This window comes from Suncus etruscus, chromosome 6, assembly GCF_024139225.1.
Source record: "Suncus etruscus isolate mSunEtr1 chromosome 6, mSunEtr1.pri.cur, whole genome shotgun sequence".
NCBI lineage: Eukaryota > Metazoa > Chordata > Mammalia > Eulipotyphla > Soricidae > Suncus > Suncus etruscus.
The window spans coordinates 39,892,880-39,917,126 of NC_064853.1; the positions used below are offsets into that span (position 1 = coordinate 39,892,880).

At 47.9% G+C, this 24,247-nt stretch overlaps 2 protein-coding genes across 2 annotated transcripts in view; one reads left to right on the forward strand and one right to left on the reverse strand.

Moving 5' to 3' along the window:
* Window positions 1-15,416: 15,416 nt before the first annotated feature.
* Window positions 15,417-16,085, reverse strand: LOC126011718 (translation initiation factor IF-2-like). The gene has a single exon (XM_049775527.1). It carries the CDS (start codon window positions 16,083-16,085, stop codon window positions 15,417-15,419), a length of 669 nt encoding a protein of 222 aa, XP_049631484.1.
* Window positions 16,086-20,764: 4,679 nt separating this feature from the next.
* RSPO1 (R-spondin 1) overlaps window positions 20,765-24,247 on the forward strand; it is a 34,348-nt gene continuing 30,865 nt past the window's right edge. Inside the window, exon 1 of the mRNA XM_049775528.1 lies at window positions 20,765-20,861. Within this exon, the coding sequence (XP_049631485.1) occupies window positions 20,765-20,861 (97 nt within the window). The remainder of the gene's footprint in view (window positions 20,862-24,247) is intronic.

The window sequence follows — 24,247 nt, forward strand, 5'->3', positions numbered from 1 at the left end:
GTCCCCCGTGCCTGCCAGGAGCTATTTCTGAGCAGACAGCCAGGAGTAACCCCTGAGCACCACCGGGTGTGACCCAAAACCTAAAAAAAAAAAAAAAAACCATTCATGAATGCGCCTATATGCACCTGTATGCTGACACCAGCTCGGGTGTGTACTGGCAAAGACTTCCAGCTGAGAATGGGAGGGCAGGCAAGTGCATACCAGAGCAGCAGACAATCACAGGTTTGGACTCCTCTGCCCCATACCCTGCAGTGTATCCCTCCAACACCCCACCTGTCCTCAGCCTGAGTATACATAGACCCTCATCTGCTCTAGACTTTTCTTTCTTTTTTTTTGTTTTTTGTTTTTGGGCCACACCCAGCGGTGCTCAGGGGTTATTCCTGGCTATCTGCTCAGAAATAGCTCCTGGCAGGCACGGGGGACCATATGGGACACCGGGATTCGAACCAACCACCTTTGGTCCTGGATCGACTGCTTGCAAGGCAAACACCACTGTGCTATCTCTCCAGGCCCTGCTTTAGACTTTTTTAAGCTGTTGGTCATGAATACCTATAAGAATTCATGAACTGAATGCACAAAAAATAGTAGCTACAAATAGAGGTTTCTGAAAACACAACAATCTAAAATTTGGGTTTCAAGCTACTAAAAAGTCACAAATCCCAGTTATATACATCTACACAATGGGATATTATGCAGTTGTTAGGGAAAATGAAGTCATGAAATTTACTTATACATGGATGGATATGGAGAGTATTATGCTGAGTGGAATGAATCAGAGGGAGAGGGGATAAACAAAATAATCTTGCTCATTTGTGAGATATAAGAAAAATAAAGGATATATGGTAATAAATAATATCCAGAGACAATAGAGATGAAGGCCAGGAGGACCATTCCATGGTAGGAAGCTTGCCACAAAGAGTGGTGAGTGAAATTATGGTAGAGAAGTATTTACGATGACAGTGATAGTTGGAAATGATCACTCTGGACATGAACTGGTAAAAACGGGCCCGGAGAGATAGCACAGCGGCGTTTGCCTTGCAAGCAGCCGATCCAGGACCTAAGGTGGTTGGTTCAAATCCCGGTGTCCCATATGGTCCCCCGTGCATGCCAGGAGCTATTTCTGAGCAGACAGCCAGGAGTAATCCCTGAGCACCGCCGGGTGTGGCCCCAAAACCAAAAAAAAAAAAAACAAAAAAAACCACCAAGAATGGTAAAAACGGTGTCTAAAAGGGAAGAGAAAGAAGTAAAATATCTACCTCACAGGCAGGAAGAGGGGTAAAGAGAAAGGGTAGCTGGGGGTATTGGTAGCAGAAAATGTGCACTGGTGTACATTGTATACATTGTATGACTTAAACTCAATCATGAAAATTTTGTAACCACAGTGTTTAAATAAAATAATTTTTTAAACAAAAACTGGTGGGTTGGGAAGCACTGGTCTGAGTTTGAAGTCTCAAAAGGAGTTACCAGTGGAATAGGGTTAGGAGCCCTGATGAAGAGAATGGGACTATACTGGGCACAGGGTAAAACCTATAAGAGAGAAGTTCCCCTCCTCAGAGTCTGAACCTGAACCCAGGCTCTGCCCTGAACACAATCTGTTGTTTAACTTGTTCTGTCCCTGTACTAGGTCTCAGGGGAAACTAGAACCAAGTCCCATCTTCTTCGTTTCTTTGTGTGGCTGCTTCTCACTGGTCCTCTGGCCTTCATTCTACCCATTCTGTATTGCACCTAGGAATCTGACTTTGCAGCACCCCTGCTAAACAATGCTCAGTTCTTCAGCACTATAGTACAACGTTTGAGGCACCACAGCCCTGCCTTTTTTTTTTTTTTTTTTTGGTTCACACCTGGCGGTGCTCAGGGGTTACTCCTGGCTGTCTGCTCAGAAATAGCTCCTGGCAGACACGGGGGACCATATGGGATACCAGGATTCGAACCAACCACCTTTGGTCCTGGATCGGCTGCTTGCAAGGTAAATGCGGCTGTGCTATCTCTCCGGGCCCCAAGCCCTGACTTTTGGTCCCAGTATCACCATCACCTGTTTCTCTGGTATTTCCAATGAACTTTTGCTACTGTGGGCCTAACCAACCCTGCATTTCAGATCTTTATGAGGGAGCCACAGATCTTGTCCATCTATGCTCTGATGCTCCATGATCTCCATGGTCTCTCCATGGGCATGGTCTCCATCCCTCACTTGTGAATTATAATCCTTTTTGGGAGGATGGGGCACACCCAGGAGTATTCAGGGGTTACTCCTGGCTCTGCACTCAGGAATTATTCCTGGTGTGCTAAGGGGACCAACATGGAATGCTGGGATTGAACCTAAGTTGGCCATATGCAAGGCAAGAGCCCTACCTGCTGTGCTATAGCTCCAGCCTTATGGCTTTGTTTTTTGTGTTTTAATTGTGGCCACACCCAGCAGCTCTCTAGGATAATTCCTAACTCTTCACTCAGAAATTGCTCCTGGGGAACTTGAGAGAGAGCACAGAACCATGAGCACCACTGGGTGTGACCTGTCTCCTCCCCCCCCCCCCAAAAAAAAACAAACCCAGCAGCAATAACATCAATAAAAAAACTCACACTAACCCAACCCTAGCTTCTAATGACTTCCCAAAGGCTACATGGAAAAGTCCCATAATTCATAGTATTGATTAAAAAATTAAATTTAAGAACTCTACAGAGCTGGATTATTAAGACTGTTACAGACTAGAACACAGCCAGTTTGCACTCTAGGCTAAAGTATAAGTGACTTTATATTATATATAAAGTATTGTAAATTGTATTAATATAAATACTATAAACTATAAATGTATAAGTGTGTATTGTAAACTACTGTAAAGTGTAAGTGACTGATGGGATCTTGGAAGTATGAAATCCTCAGCCATGCAAACCCGTAGATATTGGTTAATTTCCAGGAAGGACAAAACTTGTCGGTGGAAACATCACTCGTGAACTTTGTAGAACTGTTATTGGTGGAGTTTAAAGTGGTAGCCTCAAATGATCAGCTGGAAATAACACACTTCAAAGGAACATTTCCTGTGACTCTATTATGTATTATATTATGATGGAGATCTGAATAAGAAATCAGGGGGTGGGCCTGGAGAGATAGCACAGCGGCGTTTGCCTTGCAAGCAGCCGATCCAGGACCAAAGGTGGTTGGTTCAAATCCTGGTGTCCCACATGGTCCTCCATGCCTGCCAGGAGCTATTTCTGAGTAGACAGCCAGGAGTAACCCCTGCGCACCGCCGGGTGTGAACCCCCCCAAAAAAAAAGAAATCAGGGGGTGGCCCTGGTTTTCTGGGAACTGCAGGAGGTAGTTAATTTCAAAGCCTTTGTTATATAGACTAAAGTCTACTCTATTATGACATTTGAGGCCTCCCACAATCCAATCCCAGCCCTTCTTCATTCCACCTTATCTGCAACCCAGGCACGTTTGCACACTCTTCCTCTCATGGATAGTAAGTGAAACCTCCATGAGGTTTTACAACAAGCTGAGGTCATGCTCCACATCCATGAGAAATGGGATCCTTGGACTGCACCTGCTGCCAGTCAATAACAAGGACTAGGCCAGCAGCTCAGTAGAACAGGAATGACAGGAATATAGGGTCAGGTCACTGGACTTACAATAATCAGTCCCTGAAACTCTGCCTCACTTTTCTCATTAGCTAAATAGGAATGGGAAAATCTTTACTTTCATCAAGAGTTGGATCTGGGGGCCAGAGAGATAGCATGGTGGTAAGGCGTGTGCCTTTCATGCAGGTCATTGGTTCGAATCTTGGCATCCCATATGGTCCCCCATGCCTACCAAGAGCGATTTTTGAGTGTGGAGCCAGGAGTAACCCCTGAGCACTGCCAGGTGTGACCCCCCCCAAAAAAAAGCGTTGGATCCAAGGGCCATAGATATAATACAGGGCATAGTGTACATAGTTTATATGCATCAGACACCAGCTGGATCTCCAGCACAAATGATTCCCCTTGATACTGCTGGGTGTAGCCTCTGAGCACTAAACTAGAAGTAACCTCTGAGTACTGGCACATGTACACTACCCCCCAAAAATAAATAATAAAGAAATCATTAAGATTCAACTTCAGGTGGGAAACCCAATGATATGGAGACATATCACAGAAGAGAAGTTAAGTTTAGGGGAATTTTATTTTACCAGTCACGAAGAGATGTCAATGATAACAGTTTTTTTCACTTTATAGTGGTACCAAAGCAACACACCAGCAGAAACTGCTTGAAATATTGAATCATTTTTTTTAATCCAGTGGACCTTTTTGGTTTGGTGTTGGTGGTGTGGTAGATGGACCTTGGGCCTCACACATGTAAGATCAGGACTCTGGATATGGGGTACCTGCTTTATGAGGAATTTAGGTAGTGACAGCAAGCCCCAGCTTTCCACCAGTCACAGGTCAGACTTACAGGTATTTCCCAAACTGTTGTCACTCCCACTTAGTTACAGAGAGTCAACATTATACTTGTGGAGGACCTGGAGAGATAGGATCATGGGAAAGGTGCTTTCTCTGCATGCAGCTGACCTGGTTTTGATCCCCAGCTATATATGATCCCCAAATTCCACCAGGAACACAGAGCCAGGAAGTAAGTCCTGAGCACTGCCAGGAATTGCCCCAAACCAAAACTTAAAAAAAAAGTCATTGGGGACTAGAGAGATGGCTCAAAGGATTGGAGCATGTGCTTTGTATGTTAGAGCTCTGGTTTTTATCCCCAAACTGGAGCAACCTCCAAGCACCAAGGTGACCCCAAGACCCCCAAATAAAAATCAATCAATCAAATAGACATTGTGATAGTTGATTCTCCCAGTTGTAGGCTATTGCAAATTTTTTATTACTTTATTTAAACATCGTGGCTTACAAAGTTCTTCATAATACAGTTGTTTCAACATTCAATGTTTCAACACCAATCCCACCACCAGTGTAACATTCCCTCTACCACTGTTCCCAGTTTCACACCAATCCCCAAGCCCACTCCCTTGGTAAGGCCAAAATCATTTATTTTATATTGCTGGCTACAACTAAATGATAATAGAATTATCTTTAAAAAAATCTTTAGTAATGGGGCTGTAGAGATAGCACAGCAGTAGGGCATTTGCCTTGCATGGAGCAGACCCAGGATGAACCTAGGTTTGATTTCTGGCATCCCATATGATTCCCTGAGCCTGCCAGGAATGATTTCTGAGCACAGAGCCAGGAGTAACCCCTGAGCACTGTCAGGTGTGCCCCCCTCCCCTCCCAAAAATAAAAAATCCTTAGTAAAAGAGAATACAAAACAAAGGCAAATGGAATGATCAAAACATAGATCATAGGGTCAATTTGTAATAATTGTTATTTCTCTCGATTATGTTACTTAAGCCATTATCTATGGATTTACTAGGCTGTAGTTGGTACTAGCTGAGCTTTCTATGTTACTATTTAGGCTCACTGAGCTTACTGGTTTTTTATAAAATTTTCCCAACAGATTTTCTGTGATCCTACGACTGACACTACTATGAAATTTGGAGGGGGTCACAAGGTTGCCTGTGGATGCACAGTTCATATTTATAGAACTGGAAAGATTTGGTGGCTGGAAGAGTTGTGGAGCTAGGCATTTCCATCAGAGGATGTTAGGTGTGTCTATAGGTGGCTGTGCCTTTAGGCAGAAAGGAAAATCTGCCTACACCCATTCCAAGAAGGTCCCACTGAAAATCATTTGAGTTTGTGTGTATGTTTGTTGGCTTTGGTTTTGGTTTGGGCCACAACTGGCTGCGTTCTGAGGTCACTCCTGACTCTGCTTAGGACCACTCCTGGTGGTGCTCAGGGAACCATATGGAATGCCAGGGTTCAAATCTGCTTTGGCACTGTGCAAGGCAAATGTCCTACCTGCTGCACTTTTGTTCTAGCCCCTCTTTTAAGTATTTTTAAGGAAGGTAATACAAAGAGTTTATGGTCTGTCGATGAGTTGCACCACATACAGCTTGGACTTAGCCTTATTTTCAACTTACACTGGGTTAGTGAAGATGTGGCTGCTACTGGAAAGCATCTTAGTAGGTTGCACCAAATGTCTGAAAAGGCACCACCCCTGATTGACCAAGTAAATGGACCCACGTGTGGGGGTAACAGAGAGGTGGACACCAAGACATAATATGTCATTTATGATTTGACACAGTGCTGGGACTAAGACTCTGTTTCCCTGTTCTGATTCATGAGGACAGGAGTCTCCAGCTCACAACATTGTCACCAACACAGAGCAACAGCCATTTTTGTTTGATTGTTTGGTTTTGTTTGGGAGGCACACCCAGCCATGTTCAGGGATTACTCCTGGCAGACTCAGGGGACCATATGAAATGCCAGGAACCCAGGTTGGCTGAGTACAAGGCAAACGCCCAGAACAGGAAAATCTCAGGTCTTGCCCACTGCCCACCAGTAGCAATGTTCAATGCTGTCAGCATAATCCTCCTGTTTTCTTTTTTGGGGGTGGGGGAGGTCACACCAGGCTGCACTCAGGTGTTACTCCTGGCTCTGCACTAGAAGTTGCTTCTGGCAGGCTTGGGGGACCATATTGGATGCTGGGAATCGAACCAAGATCCATTTGGGGTTGGCTGCATGCAAGGCAAACGCCCTACCATGATGCTATTTCTCCAGCCCTTCTCCTCTTCATTTTCTAAACAATCATGATGGTGTGTCTAGAACAATAGCACAGTAGGTAGTGTTTGCCTTGCATGTGGCTGACCTGGGTGACCCATATTCTATCGCTGGTATTCCAAATGATTTTCTAAGTCCCAGCAAGAATGATCCCTGAGTGCAGAGTCAGGATTAAGTCCTGACCATTGCCAGTTGTGGCCCGAAAACAAACCAAGAAATTTCTCTTAATATGGTTTAGTCCAGCCAGGTGGATCTGTTATAATCACAAGGAATCTCAATAAAGGGCAGCGAGAGGTTCGGAGTCAGAAGAGAGGCAATGATAGAAACAGAGATGGCAGTGGTGCCAGGAAGGATCCATGAGCCAAGGAATGTGGGAAACCTCCAGAAGATGAAAAAGCAATAAAAGAAATCCTTTTACCAGACTCCTAGAGAAATTTAGTCCTTGCAACCTATTGGACCTTTGACTTCTAGAACTGTAGGATGGAACATTTGTGTTGTCCTAAGACTCTAAGTCTATGGTACATTTTATAGAAGCCATAAGAAATAGATACAATCCTATTATCTGGCTCATATTTCATTATTTATTATTATTTTGAAGTAGTTGGAGGTTATACTTGGTTTTGCTAAGGCACCACTCCTGGCACAATGCTCCGGGGTTACTGCCCAGTGGTGCTGGGGTGGAGGAAGAATCATACTATGCTGGGATCCAACCCAGACCTCCCACATGCAAAGCATGTGCTTAGCTCTTTGAGCTCTCTCCAGCCTGGCTTACATTTTTTTACTTAAAATTTTTTTGTTGTTTTTGGGCCACATCCGCTATGCTCAAGGCTTTACTTCTGGCTCTGTGCTCAGGGATTACTCCTGACATCCATATGCAGTGCCAGGGATTGAACCCTGGTTGACATTGTGTGCGAGGCAAGCACCCTATCCACTGTACTATGGCTCCAGCACCCTTAATCATTTTAAAGGCTTAGTCTGTGGGCACAAATGAAGGGCAGCATCACCTGATAGGAGATGGCAGTATCTGGACATGGTGGAGAAGATGGAACCCTATGCATAGAGCCAAGGTTCCCACTAGAGGGAGAAGTGAAGCAGCATTGCTGCTGGGTCAGGAAGAGGAGCACCAAGAAACCCCCTTGGGTTAGTCTTTGAGCATTTATGTGGCCAGAGGTCCTATCTATTGACCTGGTCCTGAGCAGAGTCAGAAGCAACCTCCAGTTGTGGCCCCAAAGCCAAAATCAAAGCCAACAAACATACAAATAAACTCAAAAGATTTTCAGTGGGACCTTCTTGGAATGGGGGTAGGCAGATTTTTCTTTCTGCCTAAAGGCATAGCCATCTATAGCCAGTACCTAAGGAAAACAAATTGTAAAAATGTTAGAGAGAGAAAACTTTTCTAGCTGGCATGTGGCTGACCAGGGGCTAGAACCTGGGTTTATTGGTTCTCAGGTCAAACATCTTTCCATCTGTGAAAATAAGATTACCTAGAAAGAGTTCAGGAGTTTTTTAAATAAACATTTTAGTATCACTTATAATATTGTAATTTTCCCTAAGAAACACAAATAAAAAAGGTGTGTGTGTGTTTATTAAGCAATTGACTTACTTGCATGCATATGATGTCTTAGCAAATCTATAGGGTGGACAGGCAGGTTGGAGACACATGGAAACATGAGTACTATTGTTCCAGTCTATAGGGCATCTACTGGCAAACTCTTTTTTTTCACATGGGGTCCATCTTTTTTAAGCATGTGACCTTTGACTGATTAGACATGGCCCACCACAACTTGGAGGGTTGAAGTTGTGTTTTTCTCAAAATCTACTGATTTAAATTTGATTTCCTTCAATAAATAGCTTCACAGAAGCCTCTCAGACAATGTCTTTACAATGGCATAGGCAAGTAGACACAGATAATTGGCCAACATGCTTATTCTTCTTAATTTAGAGCAATGTCTCTTTTCTTTGTTTAGTTCATGAATGAAGACAAGGGCAAAAGACCAAGATTAACTTTGGATTTGTCCACAGTGCAGGACTGAAATGAGCAAAGGGCCAAGGAACAGAAATGGAGTAAATATGCATCCCAAATAGGAGGTGTCAAGAATGGCAGAGACACAGAAAGCCATTGAGATAATTTGAGGCCTATATCATCCACTTTGCAAAAACCAGTCCATTCTATGGTTGTATGCATCCCGACTTGGGGTATGCAATTCCTGTCTTCAATTTTACTTTTTTTTTTTTTTTTTTTTTTTTTTTGGTTTTTGGGCCACACCCGGTGACGCTCAGGGGTTACTCCTGGCTATGCGCTCAGAAGTCGCTCCTGGCTTGGGGGACCATATGGGACGCCGGGGGATCGAACCGCGGTCCGTCTCCTAGGCTAGCGCAGGTAAGGCTTACCTTACCTCCAGCGCCACCGCCCGGCCCCCAATTTTACTTTTAAGGGTGGTCAGGGATATGTTCAAACGGGCAAAGCTCTGTCATGCATGAGGTCCTGAATTTAGTCCCTCGGACTTCCATTTTCCTTTGAGCATCACTAGGTATAGAACCTCTGGGGAGGTCACTATAAAAATAATGAAAATTGGGGTTGGAGAGATAACAAGGCAGGTAGGGCATTTTCTTTGCACATCACCAAGCCAGGTTCAATCCCCAGTAGTTCATATGTTTGGCTCCTGAGAACCATCAGGAATTGTCTCTGAGTACAGAGCCAGGAATAAGTACTGAGCACCACTGGATATGGCCCCCAAAACTTAACCATCTACCCTCCAAAAAGTAAGAGTTGCAAAGCATAGAAAAGAAAAATAAGGAGCTCCATATGGTGATGGAGGAAGGGGTTGAGACATGGCCATCAGGCAGGGCGAGTGAGACTGTGAAAAGAATCAAGCTCTCAGGCAGTTTTGGTTTCAGAACAAAGCCTGCAAATTGATGATGCAAGATTGACTTGCAATGCCACAAAAAAAAAAGAAGCTCTGCAAGAGGGAAATGGGCAGCTATGGAGAAGGAGAGTCTGGGAAACAAAGTAAAGCTTGGAGGGTACTTAGAAGGAAGAAAAGAACCTGCACCTGTTAAGAGTAAGGGAAGGACAGGCTGGCTGAGGGCCGTGCAAAGGCCCTGAGATGAGAGCTTGGAATGATCCAAGTCTGAAAAGAGGCCTGGTGAGGCTGAAGCCCAGAGGCAGGAGATAGAGTTGGAGGGATGTGGCCTTATAAGGGATGCTGCTTGGATTGGATTCTCAGCGTGATGGAAAATCACTGGAAGGTTGGAGCAGGGGGGTGAGGGATGGAATTTGCTTGATAATTTTTCAAACAGGCTCTGGCTACTGTTTGAAGCCTGTGTTAATAGGGGCTAGAGTAGAGACAGAAGCAACAATGAAAGACTCTTGCCACAATCCAGGTAGGCAGTAGGGAGAGTAGATATGTGTTAGCGACGGGGTCTAAGGTGAGTCCCATGGAATTTGCCCATGGAGTGGAATGGAAGGTGAGGGAGGAGGAAGATTGAAAGCTGCTTCCAATTCTCTGTTATCCAGGTCACTGCTCTTTGATTGTGGACAGAGGTAGAAGGAGGTTCTGGTCTGGGGAGTAAATCTACATGTTATCAGAGAAACAAGAAATGAAAAGAATCACTCTTGGACATCTTAGCCATCTTGATGAGAAGAGGTCCTTCATACCTGAGTGTTGTCCACACAGAGATCAGTTAGAGGAAGCTGAGGGTTTGTGGGGGAGGGCAGATGAGTGGGCACCCTGATGAAGGTGCTGAAATAAATGGGAGAGGGCCAGGGAGTTGGCTCAGTGATTTGTATGCATGAGACCTGAGTTCTATCGAAAGTACTGGGGTACAGTCATATTTGTTCCCACCTTTACATGGTTCAGGAAGAAGAGATGAGAGGTCTGAGGATGTAGCATGTTGTGTTTCATGGATGAATTGGTCAGAGGAAGTGGCCTGGGAGCAGGGGCTAGAGTTGGGGAGACCCTAAAGATGTTGCCAATGACACCAGCTCTGTGGAGAATGAGGCTTTCCAGAATATGCCTGAGTCTCTGGTAGAGTTCAGGTTCTAGAAACAGATTTCAGAGCCCTGTATGAGGGCAGATATGAGGGCCTGTGGAGGTTTGGTGGGCAGTGACCTGGTAGGTAAATGTAGGAGAAGGGGAGAGACTGGAAACACACAGCCTTTACTGCCTGTGGGAGACAGTGAGTGGTTTTTCTCTGTGTCCCCACTATAACATGAGAGCTGTGGAATCCCAGGAATGAATTTAAGGGACCCCTTCCCCTGTGGAGTGTGATGGGATGTTTATGATGGTTATGGGCTTCTGAGGCCACAGGGACCTCTGGAGAGGAGGTTGAGCATAAAGAGAAGAACAGACCATGATCCACCTGATTCTCCAAGACTTCTACCCCTTGGAGCTTCCAGGACACCACTGCACTGCACAGCACAACTCTAGCCCTGCCCCTCAGCTACCTCACACCTCCTCAAGGGAAAGTCCCCACTCTAGGGCCCGGAGAGATAGCACAGCGGCGTTTGCCTTGCAAGCAGCCGATCCAGGACCAAAGGTGGTTGGTTCAAATCCCGGTGTCCCATATGGTCCCCCGTGCCTGCCAGGAGCTATTTCTGACCAGACAGCCAGGAGTAACCCCTGAGCATTGCCGGGTGTGGCCCAAAAACCAAAAAAAAAAAAAAAAAAAAAAAAAAGAAAGGAAAGTCCCCACTCTAAAAACTAATCTTTCCATAAGGATCTGATGGGCTCCCCTCCTCCATCTCTCTGATCCAACTCCACACGTATCACAACTGCTTAGACCAAATGCACCAAATGCACTGAGATGTATCTGACCACTCGGTCTTTACACCAATCTCTCCGCCTGACTTGCCTTTTCCATATCCTGCATCTAGAAAAATGCCAGGTCTTCTCAGCTTCTCCATAGGCAGGGTCTCTGACTCCCTCAAGGAAGGGACACTCTGCCTCCATGTCCTTCTCCTCATAAATCTGCCTCCCACATGCAACCAGTGGCTCCTTAGAAAGTGTGAAAGTCATTTCTTAATTCTCCATTTTTCAGGGCCTGGCATATTATCTTATTCAGTTCCTATTTAAGGCACAAAAGGAAAAAATTAAAGCCAATTATGAATCACCTGGACTAAGCATTTGCTGGAATTCCTAGCAATGTGTACTTTAAATGTCTGCCCTTATATTCTTCCTGTAAATGGTAGTGGGAGTAGATATTGTCATTCTACCTACTTCACAGAGAAGAAAACTCAATCACAGACAGGTGTGGTATCTTGTCCAAAGACACTGAGTGATGAGCTTCGAATTCTGAGGGAACTAAGTTCAGCTCATGTTCATAACTATTGTCTTGGATTTCTTCCATGAAACAGGAGCTGGCAAGATCTTCAAGAACAAGGGGGCCAGGAGTCTAAGGCTTGCAGAGAAATCAGTCTATTGGCAGAAACGAAGTCAATTTTCCTTTCACTTCTAATAATCATAAACACTCTTGGGGCTTACCTGAAGGCCTTCTTCCCTGCTGGTAGAGATCTGCTGTGTCTGGAAACAGCCTTCCCACATGATTCAGATAGACCGCTAAGGGTACAGACTTCTTCTACATGGTACAGACTTTCTCCTGTGTTTGCTTTGTCAGCAGATATGTGATTTGTTAGCCAGTTAAAAATAATTTTGAGAGGCTGGAGATATAGTTTAGCAGGCAGAGTGTTTGCCTTGTACATAGCCAACTCACATTTGATTCCCATAACCCCATAGAGTCCTCCAAGCTTTGCCAGGAGCAAACCTTCAGTGCAGATCCAGGAGGAAGTCCCAAGTATATATGAGTGTGGCCTCACAGCCAAAAAATAAATAAATAAAACCAACTTATTTTTGAGTTAGTAATAAAATATACATAATAAAATTTACCATTTGAATTATTTTTAAATGCCAGTTAAGGATGTGAAATATATTAAAGACATTAAGATACTTGCCTTCCATGTGGTTGACCTTGTTTGTATGCCTGGTACCATATATGGTACCTGTGTGGGCACAAAGCCAGGGATAGTCCCTGAGCTCTCTAGGATGTGGTCCAAACCCTCCTCTCCTCCCTCCAAAATTCTTAATTTTTTTTAAAAATACTTTGATGCTATTTTGGTGAAAATGAAATGACTAGACTTTCTGTAGCCACCTTGTAATTATGAGGACACTCTTAATATACTGAGGGTGATAGAATGAAAATATGGGAATGATTTCAATGCGATTTCTGAACTGCTAGACCATTCCTACCTCTGCTCTTCTCAATATAAGATGTATTAAACCATCTACCTGTCAGAACGCTTTTAAATTGGTCTTCGATGACTTGCAACTGAAGACATACCAGTCGCAGCAATGTGGTAGGAGAGTCCTTACTTGGTAAAGGAGGGCTTAAAGTTTAAGACTCATTTCTGGGAGTTATAGCCCTGACCTGTGGTGTACTGAGGAGACTAATGACTGAGGTTGAGTAAATAGGGATAGTGAGTTGCTGCCTCATCTGAGTGAGCATGCAGTAGCTACACAAAGCATAATATTGGGCTTCTGGGGATTCAGCTCCCCCATGGCCAAAGGAGTAATCTGTTAGCATCTACCCTGAAGAGGCTCATGGTTCAGCTAGACAGATGACTTCTCACAGCCTGGTGATGTGTGATGTACAAGTCGGGAGACTGACTGATAGATAGCAGAGTGACAAGTCATGAAGACAGTTTGGAAGATGTCAAGAGAAAAGAGAGAGAGAGAAAGGGATTCCCAGACAGGATTCACTGTTAGGGCAGTATGGCACACTCATTTTGTCTCTAAGCAATGTATTTGCCATCCCCACAGATTAGAAATCACACTTATATAAGAGAAAAATAAAGGGGCTGGAGGGTCAATGAAGTGGGTTGGAGAGCAGAAGACCTAAGTTCAATCCCAGGCACTGAACAACACTGGAAACACCCCTAAATACAGATCCAGGAGTAACCCCTGGGCACTGCCAGGTGTGCCTCCGTCCCCCAAAAAAGGAAGTGGGAGAGAAATGGAGAAAAAGGAAAGAAAGGGAGGGAGAGAGAAGGATGATTTTATAGATAGATACCAATATGTGCTCAGCATGCAGAGCTTGATTTAATGTACACAGAAAATGCACACAAAAAAGCATCCATTTTTATCACATGGTTCTAATTCATATCATTGCTGACCCAGGTGGCATTCTTTTTCTCACTCATTCCTAAGCCTAGCAGCAAAGCCCCCCCACTTCCACAGATTTACCTCAAGCAGGAACGCCAGCCTATTGATTGATCAAGAAGTCTTCTAGGGTTGTAGGATCTGTGTGAATCTCTCTCTCTCTCTCTCTCTCTCTCTCTCTCTCTCTCTCTCTCTCTCTCGCTCTCTCGCTCTCTCTCTTGCTCTCTCTCGCTCTCTCTCGCTCTCTCTCTCCCCCTCTCTCTCCTTCCCTCCCACCAAATGCAACAAAATAAAACCAAACAAAAAGCCCAATGTTTGGCGTGGCTTGTCAGGGAGTTATGCAAGTGTGTAAAAAAATAAAATAAAATAAACATTGAGTTTTCGGCATTTGGAGCTGTTTGATTAGGCACAGCGCAGGGCCCAGGGCCTGTAGGGAAGGCAAAAGCAGGGTGTGTGTGTGTGTGTGTGTGTGTGTGAGAGAGAGAGAGAGAGAGAGAGAGAGAGAGAGAGAGAGAGAGAGAGAGAGAGAGAGAGAGAGAGAGAGAGAGAGGGAGGGAGAGAGAGAGATCCAGGACCTACTGGGAAGTGGCTGTGTGCCTTCTGCAGACTTGGCACAGCACTGGTTGAGTGTGCCCAGACACTGGGTATTTGGACCCAGTTGCTCCTCTCTCTCTTTCTCACTCATTTCTCTCGTTCCTCTCTCTTTCCTCTCCCTCTCTCTTTCCTCTCTCTTTCTGCCTCCCTCCCTCTCTCTCTTTCCTCTTTCTCTCTCTCCCCACCCTCCCTGCTACAGGGGATCCTTCTGTTGGAAAAGACTCTATGCCTTTTCTCCAAGAGTCAGCCCTCACCAACCCCTACCCCTTCAGAAAGGAAACTGCACCCCCTGCCTTGATTTCCCCTATCTACTCCTCCCCACTCCCATCAGTCCAGCTTTTCTGCTCTAACTTAGCGCCTCCTAACAACAGCTTTGGAGACTTTTCTGGAATCAATCTGAAACTATGCAGAGTGACAGTGGACCGTCTTCCTTCCTCCCTTCTATGGCATGCCTCAGGTATGTTAGCCCCCACATACTCCAAAAGAGGCTTCACCTGGACCAGGCAGCTGCATCTTCATTTCACTGAACCCTCAAACGGATAAGAATCCGGAGATTCAGGCAATTTCGTGACATAGTAAGTGTTGGAGCAGATTGGGCTGGAATGCAGATTTTCCTCCAAGGTCTTCTTCACTCTCACACACCCAACCCAAGATTTGGAGGTAGCTTTACCTGGATGCCAGGGACCTTATTTATTTAACTGAGGGGGAACCACACCCCGTGGTGATCTGGGCTGCCTCCCACTTCGTGCTGGGAGTGGGGTAGTGAGTGACTCCAGCTGAGAAAGAGGTGATGGTGGGGGGGGGGGGTATATGGTACCAGGGATTTAACCTGGGACTCTTCCGTGCAAAGTATGGCATGGGTGGGGGGAGTAGGAAGAGGCTCCAACTATCGCTCCAGCACCCCGGGGATCTTGTTGACTCTGAATTGAGAAGATGCTCCTTAGAGTGGACCCTGAGGTGAAGAGAGCGGTCCTGCCCCGGTGGACCCTGATTCTTGTCACTTTGCAAGGTCCTGGTGGGGGAAACTGAGGCTCCTCAACTCCAAGAGCTAGGGGCCCCAATTGGGACCGGAGATGCGTGGAAGACCAGCGTGTGCTCTAGCTGTGCAAAAGTCCCCAAGTGCCGGCGGGTGCCAGAGGGTGCGGGCCAGCGCGGAGGGTCTGTGCGGCCGCCAACCCTGCGAGACCCAGGAGACTTGGGCAAGCCCAGCCGAGGGTCAGTGCGTGCGGGAGGGGGGGGGGGTCGGACTCCCGGGCCTGGAGCTCCAGTCCGTTTTTTGCTGCGGATCCCGGGAAGGGGGGCCGGCGTGGGGGTGGGACTGCGAAGTGGGGGATTCCCTCCCTCGTGCGAGCGGGCGAGCGGAGCACTGGCTCGGCTCCCGGCGGGGACGGAGAGCTCCGAGCGCAGGGGGTAGAGCCGGAGCGGACGGACGGACGGACGGACAGGCCCCGCTGGGACCGCTGAGCCGGGTGGGGCTGCTGCTTGTCCCGGAGGGCGTGAGTCGCGCGCGGGCAGATTGAGCAACTGGGGGAACTGCGGGCGGAGCGCGGGCCAGCCGGGCGCCCGGGACAGTGCTGCCTGCAGCCAGGGGGTGAGCTGGCCGCACCCTCGCCCCTCCGGAGTCTGCCCCGCCGAGGCTGGCAGCGCCAAGGTGAGTGCAAACCCTCCCTCCGAGTCTTGCCTGTCGCCCCTTTCGCCCCCCATCTGCGCACACCGGCCCTCCCGTCAGAACTCGGGATTTGGGACGATCTGCAGTCACCAGGAGCAAGGGTGGAGGAGCGCATCTCTTGGACCGCCAGCCCTGTCTTTGCAACCCCTTCCCCGGGCCTGACATCGCTTGCCTTCGACTTCTCAGTACACCCCCCACCCCCGGGAGCACCCTCACGAGGTGTTCTAGATTTCCCGCTGACGCTCCGGGGCCCGAACCCCCCATCCCCAACTTCCACACACTCCCCCAACGAAAGACCCCGCAGCCCAGGCTGGGGGGGATCCGACGTGGCAGGCTGCTTGTGCGGCGCCCAGGACCACAGACTAGGTGCCTGCGGGGTTTGCGGTGTCTGGCACGGGTCTGGCACCGGGTGGGCTCGGAGTCCAGCGTTGGTCGTGGAGAAGTGAGTCCTGCGCTCCGCTCTCCAGGGCTCCCCGGCTTCCAGCGAGCACTCCCAGGGCGAGTACTTAGGAGAGGGTCAGGGGGGTTCCTGTGCAGCCCACCGAGTTGGAGTTTCGACTTGGCGCTGGGGGTGCAGGCTGGGGGGACCTTCAATGTCCCCTGTCATCTCCCTGCACCTGTTGTGTCTCCCGGGGCCTGAGGGAAGGGAAGAAGGATTTGCGCGCTGCGCGTTGATGGCACCAAGTGAGGCGTCTTTGCCCGTACCCCTGGGTGCTGGGGGGGGTGGGGGAGAGGCTCAGCTCGGACGGAAAAGCTCACCCTTGTGCGGTGGGCTGACAATTACTGGATCTCACCTCCCACCCCGCTTCCCGCAATTCTTTAGTCCTCCCCACCCCACGCGCCAGCCCTCTTGGAGACCCAAACTTCCCACCGGTCGCAGGTCTCCGGGAGGGCTAATGAGAAATCGTAGAAATGGTTTACATTTTGGGGGCTTGCATCCGGTCCGGACGAAGGACCAATTTATCCTGAGATTGCAAGCAAAAAAAGAGTGAACGTTATTCCCGTCTCCGAAGGCTGGGAGGAAGGAACGGAGACACCCCCCACCCTCAGGCCCAGACCCCCACGCTGCCCCCCTTCCCAAGCTCTTGCCCTGCCCGGTTTCCCCCACAGCTTCTCTGTCCCCTCAGACAGCCCCTTCCTCACCTCTGTAGGGTCGTGGGTCTTAGCTGCCTTTGGCTGCCCGCCCCTTGCCCCGCTCTCCTCACCCGGGCTCGCTGATGAGGCCCCTGACCCCAAAGGGTCTTTGCCTGGTTGAGGCACGTAGCCCCAAGGATCTTTGCCTGGCGCTGCCAGGAAACTGGGGAATGATTCTATTTTTCTCCTTGAGTGGTGAGGGCTTCGCATGGGACCAGGGTGCATACTCACCCCTCCTTTGGCAGAGAGAAAATGCCTTCCTTACCCCCACAGATGCTTGCGATCTGGTGGCTGCCAGCCCTTCCCACTCCTGGCTCAGCCTGTGCAGATTGAAGGACTCAAATAACGAATGCAAAGGTGCCATTTAGCCCGAGGGGTAAAGGAAAGCAGACAGAGGAACTAGCAGAAATGATATTGAGGTGGCCACTTTAAATATACCTAATACATCAGTCCTCTCCTGGGTATATATGTCTGTCTGTAGAGGTGGTGGTGGTGGTGGTGTTAAGCAGCTCTAGGGACAGGAATCCAAGTGCTCCGAGTCCTGGGTTTGCTCGTATCTCAATGAAATCCTGAATTTTCAAGTTCTCTTTAACATACCAAAAGATCTAGCTGTCTGGTGCCACTATTTCTGAGAATATTTCTTGAGAATATTTCTTGAGAATCCTCTGCGCTATCACTGGCTTCCTTGAGCTCTCAGCTCAGCCCTTTACCTCCCATTCTCCTCTGACTTATTCTTGCTCCCTTGGTACAAGGAACCCTTAGCTCCCTTTCAGGCTTGATCCTGTAAGTATTTTTTCCTACATGCTTGAGATTCTGCCCATCCAGAGTTCCTCCCTACAGTGAGATTCACATCAGGATTCTCCTGCCTCTTTTCTGGCCCAGAGAGTGTTTGGGATGGGAGTGGGCAGGGAGAGTCTTGCTGGCAAGAGCCAAACCCAAAGCTAAGAGCTGGGAAATAAGCAGGGGCAGAAGCTGGTTGGAGAGGATGGAAGAGACACTTTACTAAGTGCTGCCTGGATGTGCCAGATTTCCTCTGTGGGGTCGGGGTGGGGGGAGAATGGGATTATGGGGATGGTCAGAGATGTGCAGGTGGAAACTTCTTCCCTCCAAGAACTCAGGGAGACTATCAGAGATGAGACCAAAGTCTTACAGACCTAGGGTTTAGCACCCGGGCTATTCTGGTCTTGCCCATCACCAGTGTTTCTCAAATTTAAAGACTCATACAGTGTACCCTGAGGCTATATCTGGGAGAGGAGAGGGAAGGGATGTCCTGGAACCTCACTTTGAGAAATGCCACAAGGCCACAGGAAAGGTGAACCCTCTCACTTTGAGTGATCACTTTGATGAAAGGCAATCAACCATAAACACAAAAGCAAATATGGAAATTGCAAAACAGGGCTCATATTAAGGTCAGTATGCGGGGGACACAAAAACCGTTTCCTGGCTTTTTGTTGATCATTGGAATGTAGACACATAACCAAGTCTTAGTCAGAGGAAATGCAACAAGTATGATGGAGTTGTCACAGTGTGCCAGACACCCTTCTAAACAGTTTGGTGGATTCACTCATTTAAGCTATTGAAATCAAAACACTGCCCTCTTGCAGAGAGAGAAACAGAGGCTGGGAGCAGCTAGTGGTAACGGGCCATGGTAACAGCTAATAAGTAGCAGAGCCAACCTTCGAAGCCAGGCAGTGGGAACGTTTATGCCTTTAACGGTGGGAACTCTGAAGTTTATGCCTTTGAGTTTCATGCTCTACACAGCCAAACTCTGAGATCGTCTGCTTGGGGCTGCAGACCCTGAACTGATAATCTCAGGGTAGTGGAAGCATGCAGTGGGGGCTGGGAAGGTTTGGCAGGTCAGGCAGGGAGTGCTGGAGGGGCACAGAGGGGCTGGCATTGGGGGTTGGCTGGGGGCATCTCTGCTGGCTCGAGTCACAGCACCAGGTGGGATTCGTCAGCCTCGTGTAAACACTTCCCAAGGCAGCTTAACCACTTGAGTGTGTCTGGCCTTCAAAGCTGGTGGGAGAGGCGGGGAGGGAGGTGCCGAACTCCCCCTGGGGATAATGATTTATCTCCCAAGCAGGTGGGCTTTACTGGGGCCTCCCAGTGAAGAGGCCAAGGAGGAAAGAATTAGGGTAGGGCTGGAGAGGCACCTCCTCAATAGTACTTTAGTGTCCTCCTCCACAGGCTCCAAGCAGGACTGTGAACCAGACATGTGCATCCCCATTTTAGAGATGAGGAAACTGAGATCCATGACTTGTCCAAGGCATCTATCTAACCAGTGGAGAAGGCATCTGCAAAGCTCTTGGTACTGAAGCACCGCTTCCTGGTTCGCAGCCTCGCATGAGATGGAGGAGAGAGATGGAGATGTCCCAATGGCAGGCTCTGTGGTGGGAGCTGATACAAAGTGTGTGATGCCAGGAGTGGGAAGCAAAGGTGTCTTTGCTCTGAAGGCCCAGCTCCCCTGCCCCCATCACCGCAGTCAGTGGGTCCAGAGCCCTAGCTCTTGCTGGGCAGGGGGATTAGCCCCATTCTCTGTGTCTCTGACCAAGGCCCTGTTGCTGCCTCTTTTATTCTCTTACAAAGGCCAGGCCCGCAGGGCCTGCTGTGTCAGAGTTTCTGTAGCCAGAGGAAGCCTTACTTCCTTTCCTCCCAGCAGCCGAAAGGGCCACACATGGCCAGCCAGCGTGTGTGTGTGTGTGTGTGTGTGTGTGTGTGTGGGGGGGACTGCTCTAGTTCTAGGGCAGGTAGAACATTCTTGGGTGACAGAAAAAGTCAGGGTCAGTCAGAAGCACAGAGAAGACCCCTTAGTACTACAACATGAGGTATAGCTTAGAGCTGAAGAACTTCTGGCTAGAACAGACCAACTTTGGGCAGGGTTCGGCTGGCAAGTTCCCAGGGACCCCAATTTGCTGAGAATGTTCATCATCATATTCTGACTACTTGGGAGATAAGTCTGCAAGACAGAAAAAGCACCATATCTACAGAAATGCCAGGTGGGTGCTTTGTAATATCTGGGCCAGAGAGAGAGGGTAGGTGGCACCTGCCAATTAACATATAGCCCCTTTGGCCGAGTCTCTGGCTCTACATATAGTCTGGTGAGCACAACCAACTTCTTCTGGAGCAGAGAATCAGAAATAGTGCCTTGAGCATTGCTGGGTATGGTCTCAGTTTTCCCATTTACTCCACTCACATCAAAACACTCAAATCTTCTGCATACAATCTCTTGGGCAGAGATGGTTGAAGGTATAGATTGGCGGAATGGCTCATGGCAGTAAATTCATTCTTCTTTCTCTTTCCTAACAGATTTGTGTTTGGAGGTATCTTGGATAAAGTGATCAAGAGACCTTCCATGTGACTCCCTGAGGCATCTTTGAAGAAAGTTCTTTGGCTGATGGAAACGGGGATTCTTCACATTCCCCCTCTCCCCAGTTGATTATGGTGGATTTGGGAGACAACCCAGGCCTGGGCCTTCTGCTGCTGCCCCAGCTCCGGAAGCTCTAACAGGACCTCTGCACCTGCCTGTCTAGCGCCCCCAAGACCACCCCTCCTCCCAGGGGCCTGGAGCTGGCCAGTGACTATGCGGCTTGGGCTGTGTGTGGCCGCCCTGGTTCTGAGCTGGATGCATCTCTCCTCCGAGGGTAGCCGGGGGATCAAGGGGAAGAGGCAGAGGCGGAGTGAGTAATGGGTTGGGGCTGGAGGGGGGGGGAGTGGGAGGGGGCCCTTCCGGGTTTTTCGTTCTGGGATAGAGGACGGGGCAGATTTTTTATTTTGTTTCTTGCAGCTGTGTGGAGGCCTCAGTGGTGGTGGTGGTGGATTATCCAGTGTGGGGATGAATTTGTTGAGATTACCTGCTCTGTGGATGATTTAGTCTTTCTTCCCCTTTGTGGACTTTGCTTTCTAAATTAACCCCGCTCTTGTGAAGGGCTGGTCTATGAATTCTGCCCTTTGACATAACACCAGCTTTGTATGGTAGCCATGGAGACGTTTCTCGGGCGCCCTGCCCTGGGGTGCATGGTCCCCCCTCACTGACAGCAGTCAGGGGTTATTTCTTTCCTTGGAAGCTCAGTGCTGCCCTCAACCTCTTGGATCAGGAACTCTACCCAGTCTGCTGGTTGGTCACAGCCATCCCTGCCCAAATCATGGGGCAGGACCATCGGATGAGAGCCCATGGGTCACAAGCCTGTCCACTTTTTTTTTAACCCTACAGACAAAAAGAAAAGCTCCACCTTTCCAATTCAAGATGTTTCCTTCCTTTTGATGTCATTTCTTGCAGCCTATCAAGGAATGAGAGGTATTCAGTGCTTTTAAGTAAATCCTGCCATGATGTCGATGGGAAAACTGAGGCTAATAAAGAGGGAAAGATGAACAAAGCCTAAGAACATGCAGGCAGTATTGGAACGGAGGCAAGGGATGAGGCTCAATGATAGAGCACTTGCCTTGCATGCACGGTCTTGATTTTAATCCCCCAAACCACAAAAACAAACAAGCAACCCCCCCAAAAAAACACAGAACTTATTGGGGGCCAAAGAGACTGGATTTTTATGAATCCAGGTAGAACTGGAGCGCATGTGTTGTATGCATGAGCTGTGAGTTGAGGGCAGTATGTGACTTTCTGAGCACCACAAGGAGCACTGAGTAAAGGAGCAGCCCCCTGAGCACCACAGAGTGAGCAAAAAGGGAAAAAAGTAAAAGAAAGGAAGGACGGAAGGAAGGAAGGAAGGAAGGAAAGAAGAGAGAGAGGGAGGGAGGGAGGAGTTAAAGAAGGAAGGTGGGTTTAACATGTCATTGTATAGATATACGGTAAGGTAGACTTAATATAAATATACTACAAAGCCCTCATGTCTTAAGCTCTGAATAGACCATGATGCATGGATTTTTCTAGAAGCACTGAGGACCATTTTGTCCCACAATGTCTGAAATGGGAAGGACAGAAAAGGAGCAAGTTGCTTGGGAGTGTCTTCCCTGGTTCCTTTCCCAATGGAGGGACAGCTGCTGAGAGATGAACCTCAAGACTACATCTTTTTGTTTTTGTTTTTTTGTTTTTGGGTCACACCCGTTTGACGCTCAGGGGTTACTCCTGGCTATGCGCTCAGAAATTGCCCCTGGCTTGGGGGGACCATATGGGATGCCGGGGGATCGAACCGTGGTCCGTCCTATGCTAGCGCTTGCAAGGTAGACACCTTACCTCTAGCGCCACCTTCCTGGCCCCAAGACTACATCTTATGACTACATGTAGATCATCTTCCCAGTGTCAGGCTCTGACCCAGAGCCACACCCCAGTTTTGAGTCCAGAAACATCTGGTCTTGGATCAAAGAAATCATTCAATAGGTTGAACTCATGCTTTGCAAGTGGAAGGCTCAAATTCAATTTCCAGCACTGCATGGTCCCCCAGTACCTCTGGGAGCACCCCTTCCCTAAGCACAGAATCTCTTAGTATGGCCAGATGTAACCAAAGGACAAAATATGTGATCTTGGGGTCTGGGTGATTGTCTCTGCATGGTATAGGATATAGTACAAGTGAGTAAGACACTTGTTTTGTATGTAGCAAGTTCTGGTTCAATCTCTGGCACTCTATATGGTCCCTAATCACCTCTAGTAGTAAGCTTTGATCATCACCAGGCACAATCCTACAGAATTCCCCCAAATCAAACAAACAAAAATAAACTGGTGCAAGAAACGCTGTTTTTTTTTATTATTATTATTACTTTTTGGAGCATTCCCAGCAGCGCTCAGGGGTTACTCCTGGCTCTGCACTCAGAAATTGCTCCTGGAAGGATTAGGGAACCATATGTGATGCTGGGAATTGAACCGAGAATCGATCCAGGGTTGGCAGCATGCAAGGCAAACACCTTACTGCTGTACTGTTGCTCCAGCCCCATGGGAAATTTTGTTATAGGGGAAAATGAGGCAAAAGTAGCTCCTATAGGGAACCTGGGCCAGATGTCCAAAGGTATGGAACTGGGAGGAGGCAGATAAGATTAGTTCAGAAAACAGAGTGCAGCTTGCTTGAAGTGTCGGAGAAATGTTTTATTTCTTTTGGTTTTTGGGTGTTTTTTTTTGGGGGGGGGGGATTATACCTGGCAGTGCTCACACTCAGAAATTGCTCCTGGTAGGCTCAGGGATCATATGGGATGCCAAGATTTGAAGCACCGTCCTTCTGCATGCAAGGCAAATGCCCTACCTCCATGCTATCTCTCCAGCCCCTCTTTTGTTTTTTGGGTCATACCTGGTAACTCTCAGGGATTACTCCTGGCTCTGCACTCAGAAATCACCCCTGGTAGGCTCTGGGGACCATATTGGATGCCAGAAATTGAACCACCATCTGTCATGAGTTGTCCACGTGCAAGGCAAATGCCCTACCACTGTGCTAGCTCTCTGGCCCCTGGAGAAATGGTTTCTAAGTTCTGAGGAGCTCTCAGGTTTTTATTGAAGCTGATCTGTTCCTATCTGGCTATTACAAAAGAAACCTAAGCACAAGCTTCGCATGAGACAAGGGAGGCCCAGGTTTCATCCCCAGTATCACATGGTGCCCTGAGAACCACTGAGATTGACTCAGAGAATCCCAGAGTTCCAAAGGATGTGGCCTCAAATCAGACTCAAACTAAATAAAAGCCTAACAGCCCTCAAGGTAGGACTCACAGAGGCATCCTGGGGCTGAGAATACACAGATGTCAGTGGGTGAATATCAGTGCCAGGCAGGGCTCACTCATCAACCTTCAGCTCTTCATTCTGGAGGAGCCTATCTTTCTTCTCCTGAAAGACCCTTGCTGGGTTTCCATTCAGAAAAAAGTCAGGCTCTACCCTAAAAAGTTACAGAGGTATGGGAATTGATATGACACAGGGGATATCTCCTTTGATAGATTCAAGTACTAAAGACACAGGAACAACTTCATCTACACATTGCTGGGAGACAAGAACAGGAGAGACTTCCAGCCATTTTGGCTTTTATCATGACACTTGAAGGATCAGATTCAAGAGGAGTTGTGTTTCCCAGACAGAATGATCAACCTAAGCAAAACACAATACTGTGAAATAGCCTGGCTGTCTGAAACTCAAAAA

Bases quoted from the DNA above. Each gene is read 5' to 3' on its own strand.
- LOC126011718 (XM_049775527.1), bottom strand. From the start codon at position 16,085: ATGGGGGGCGAAAGGGGCGACAGGCAAGACTCGGAGGGAGGGTTTGCA.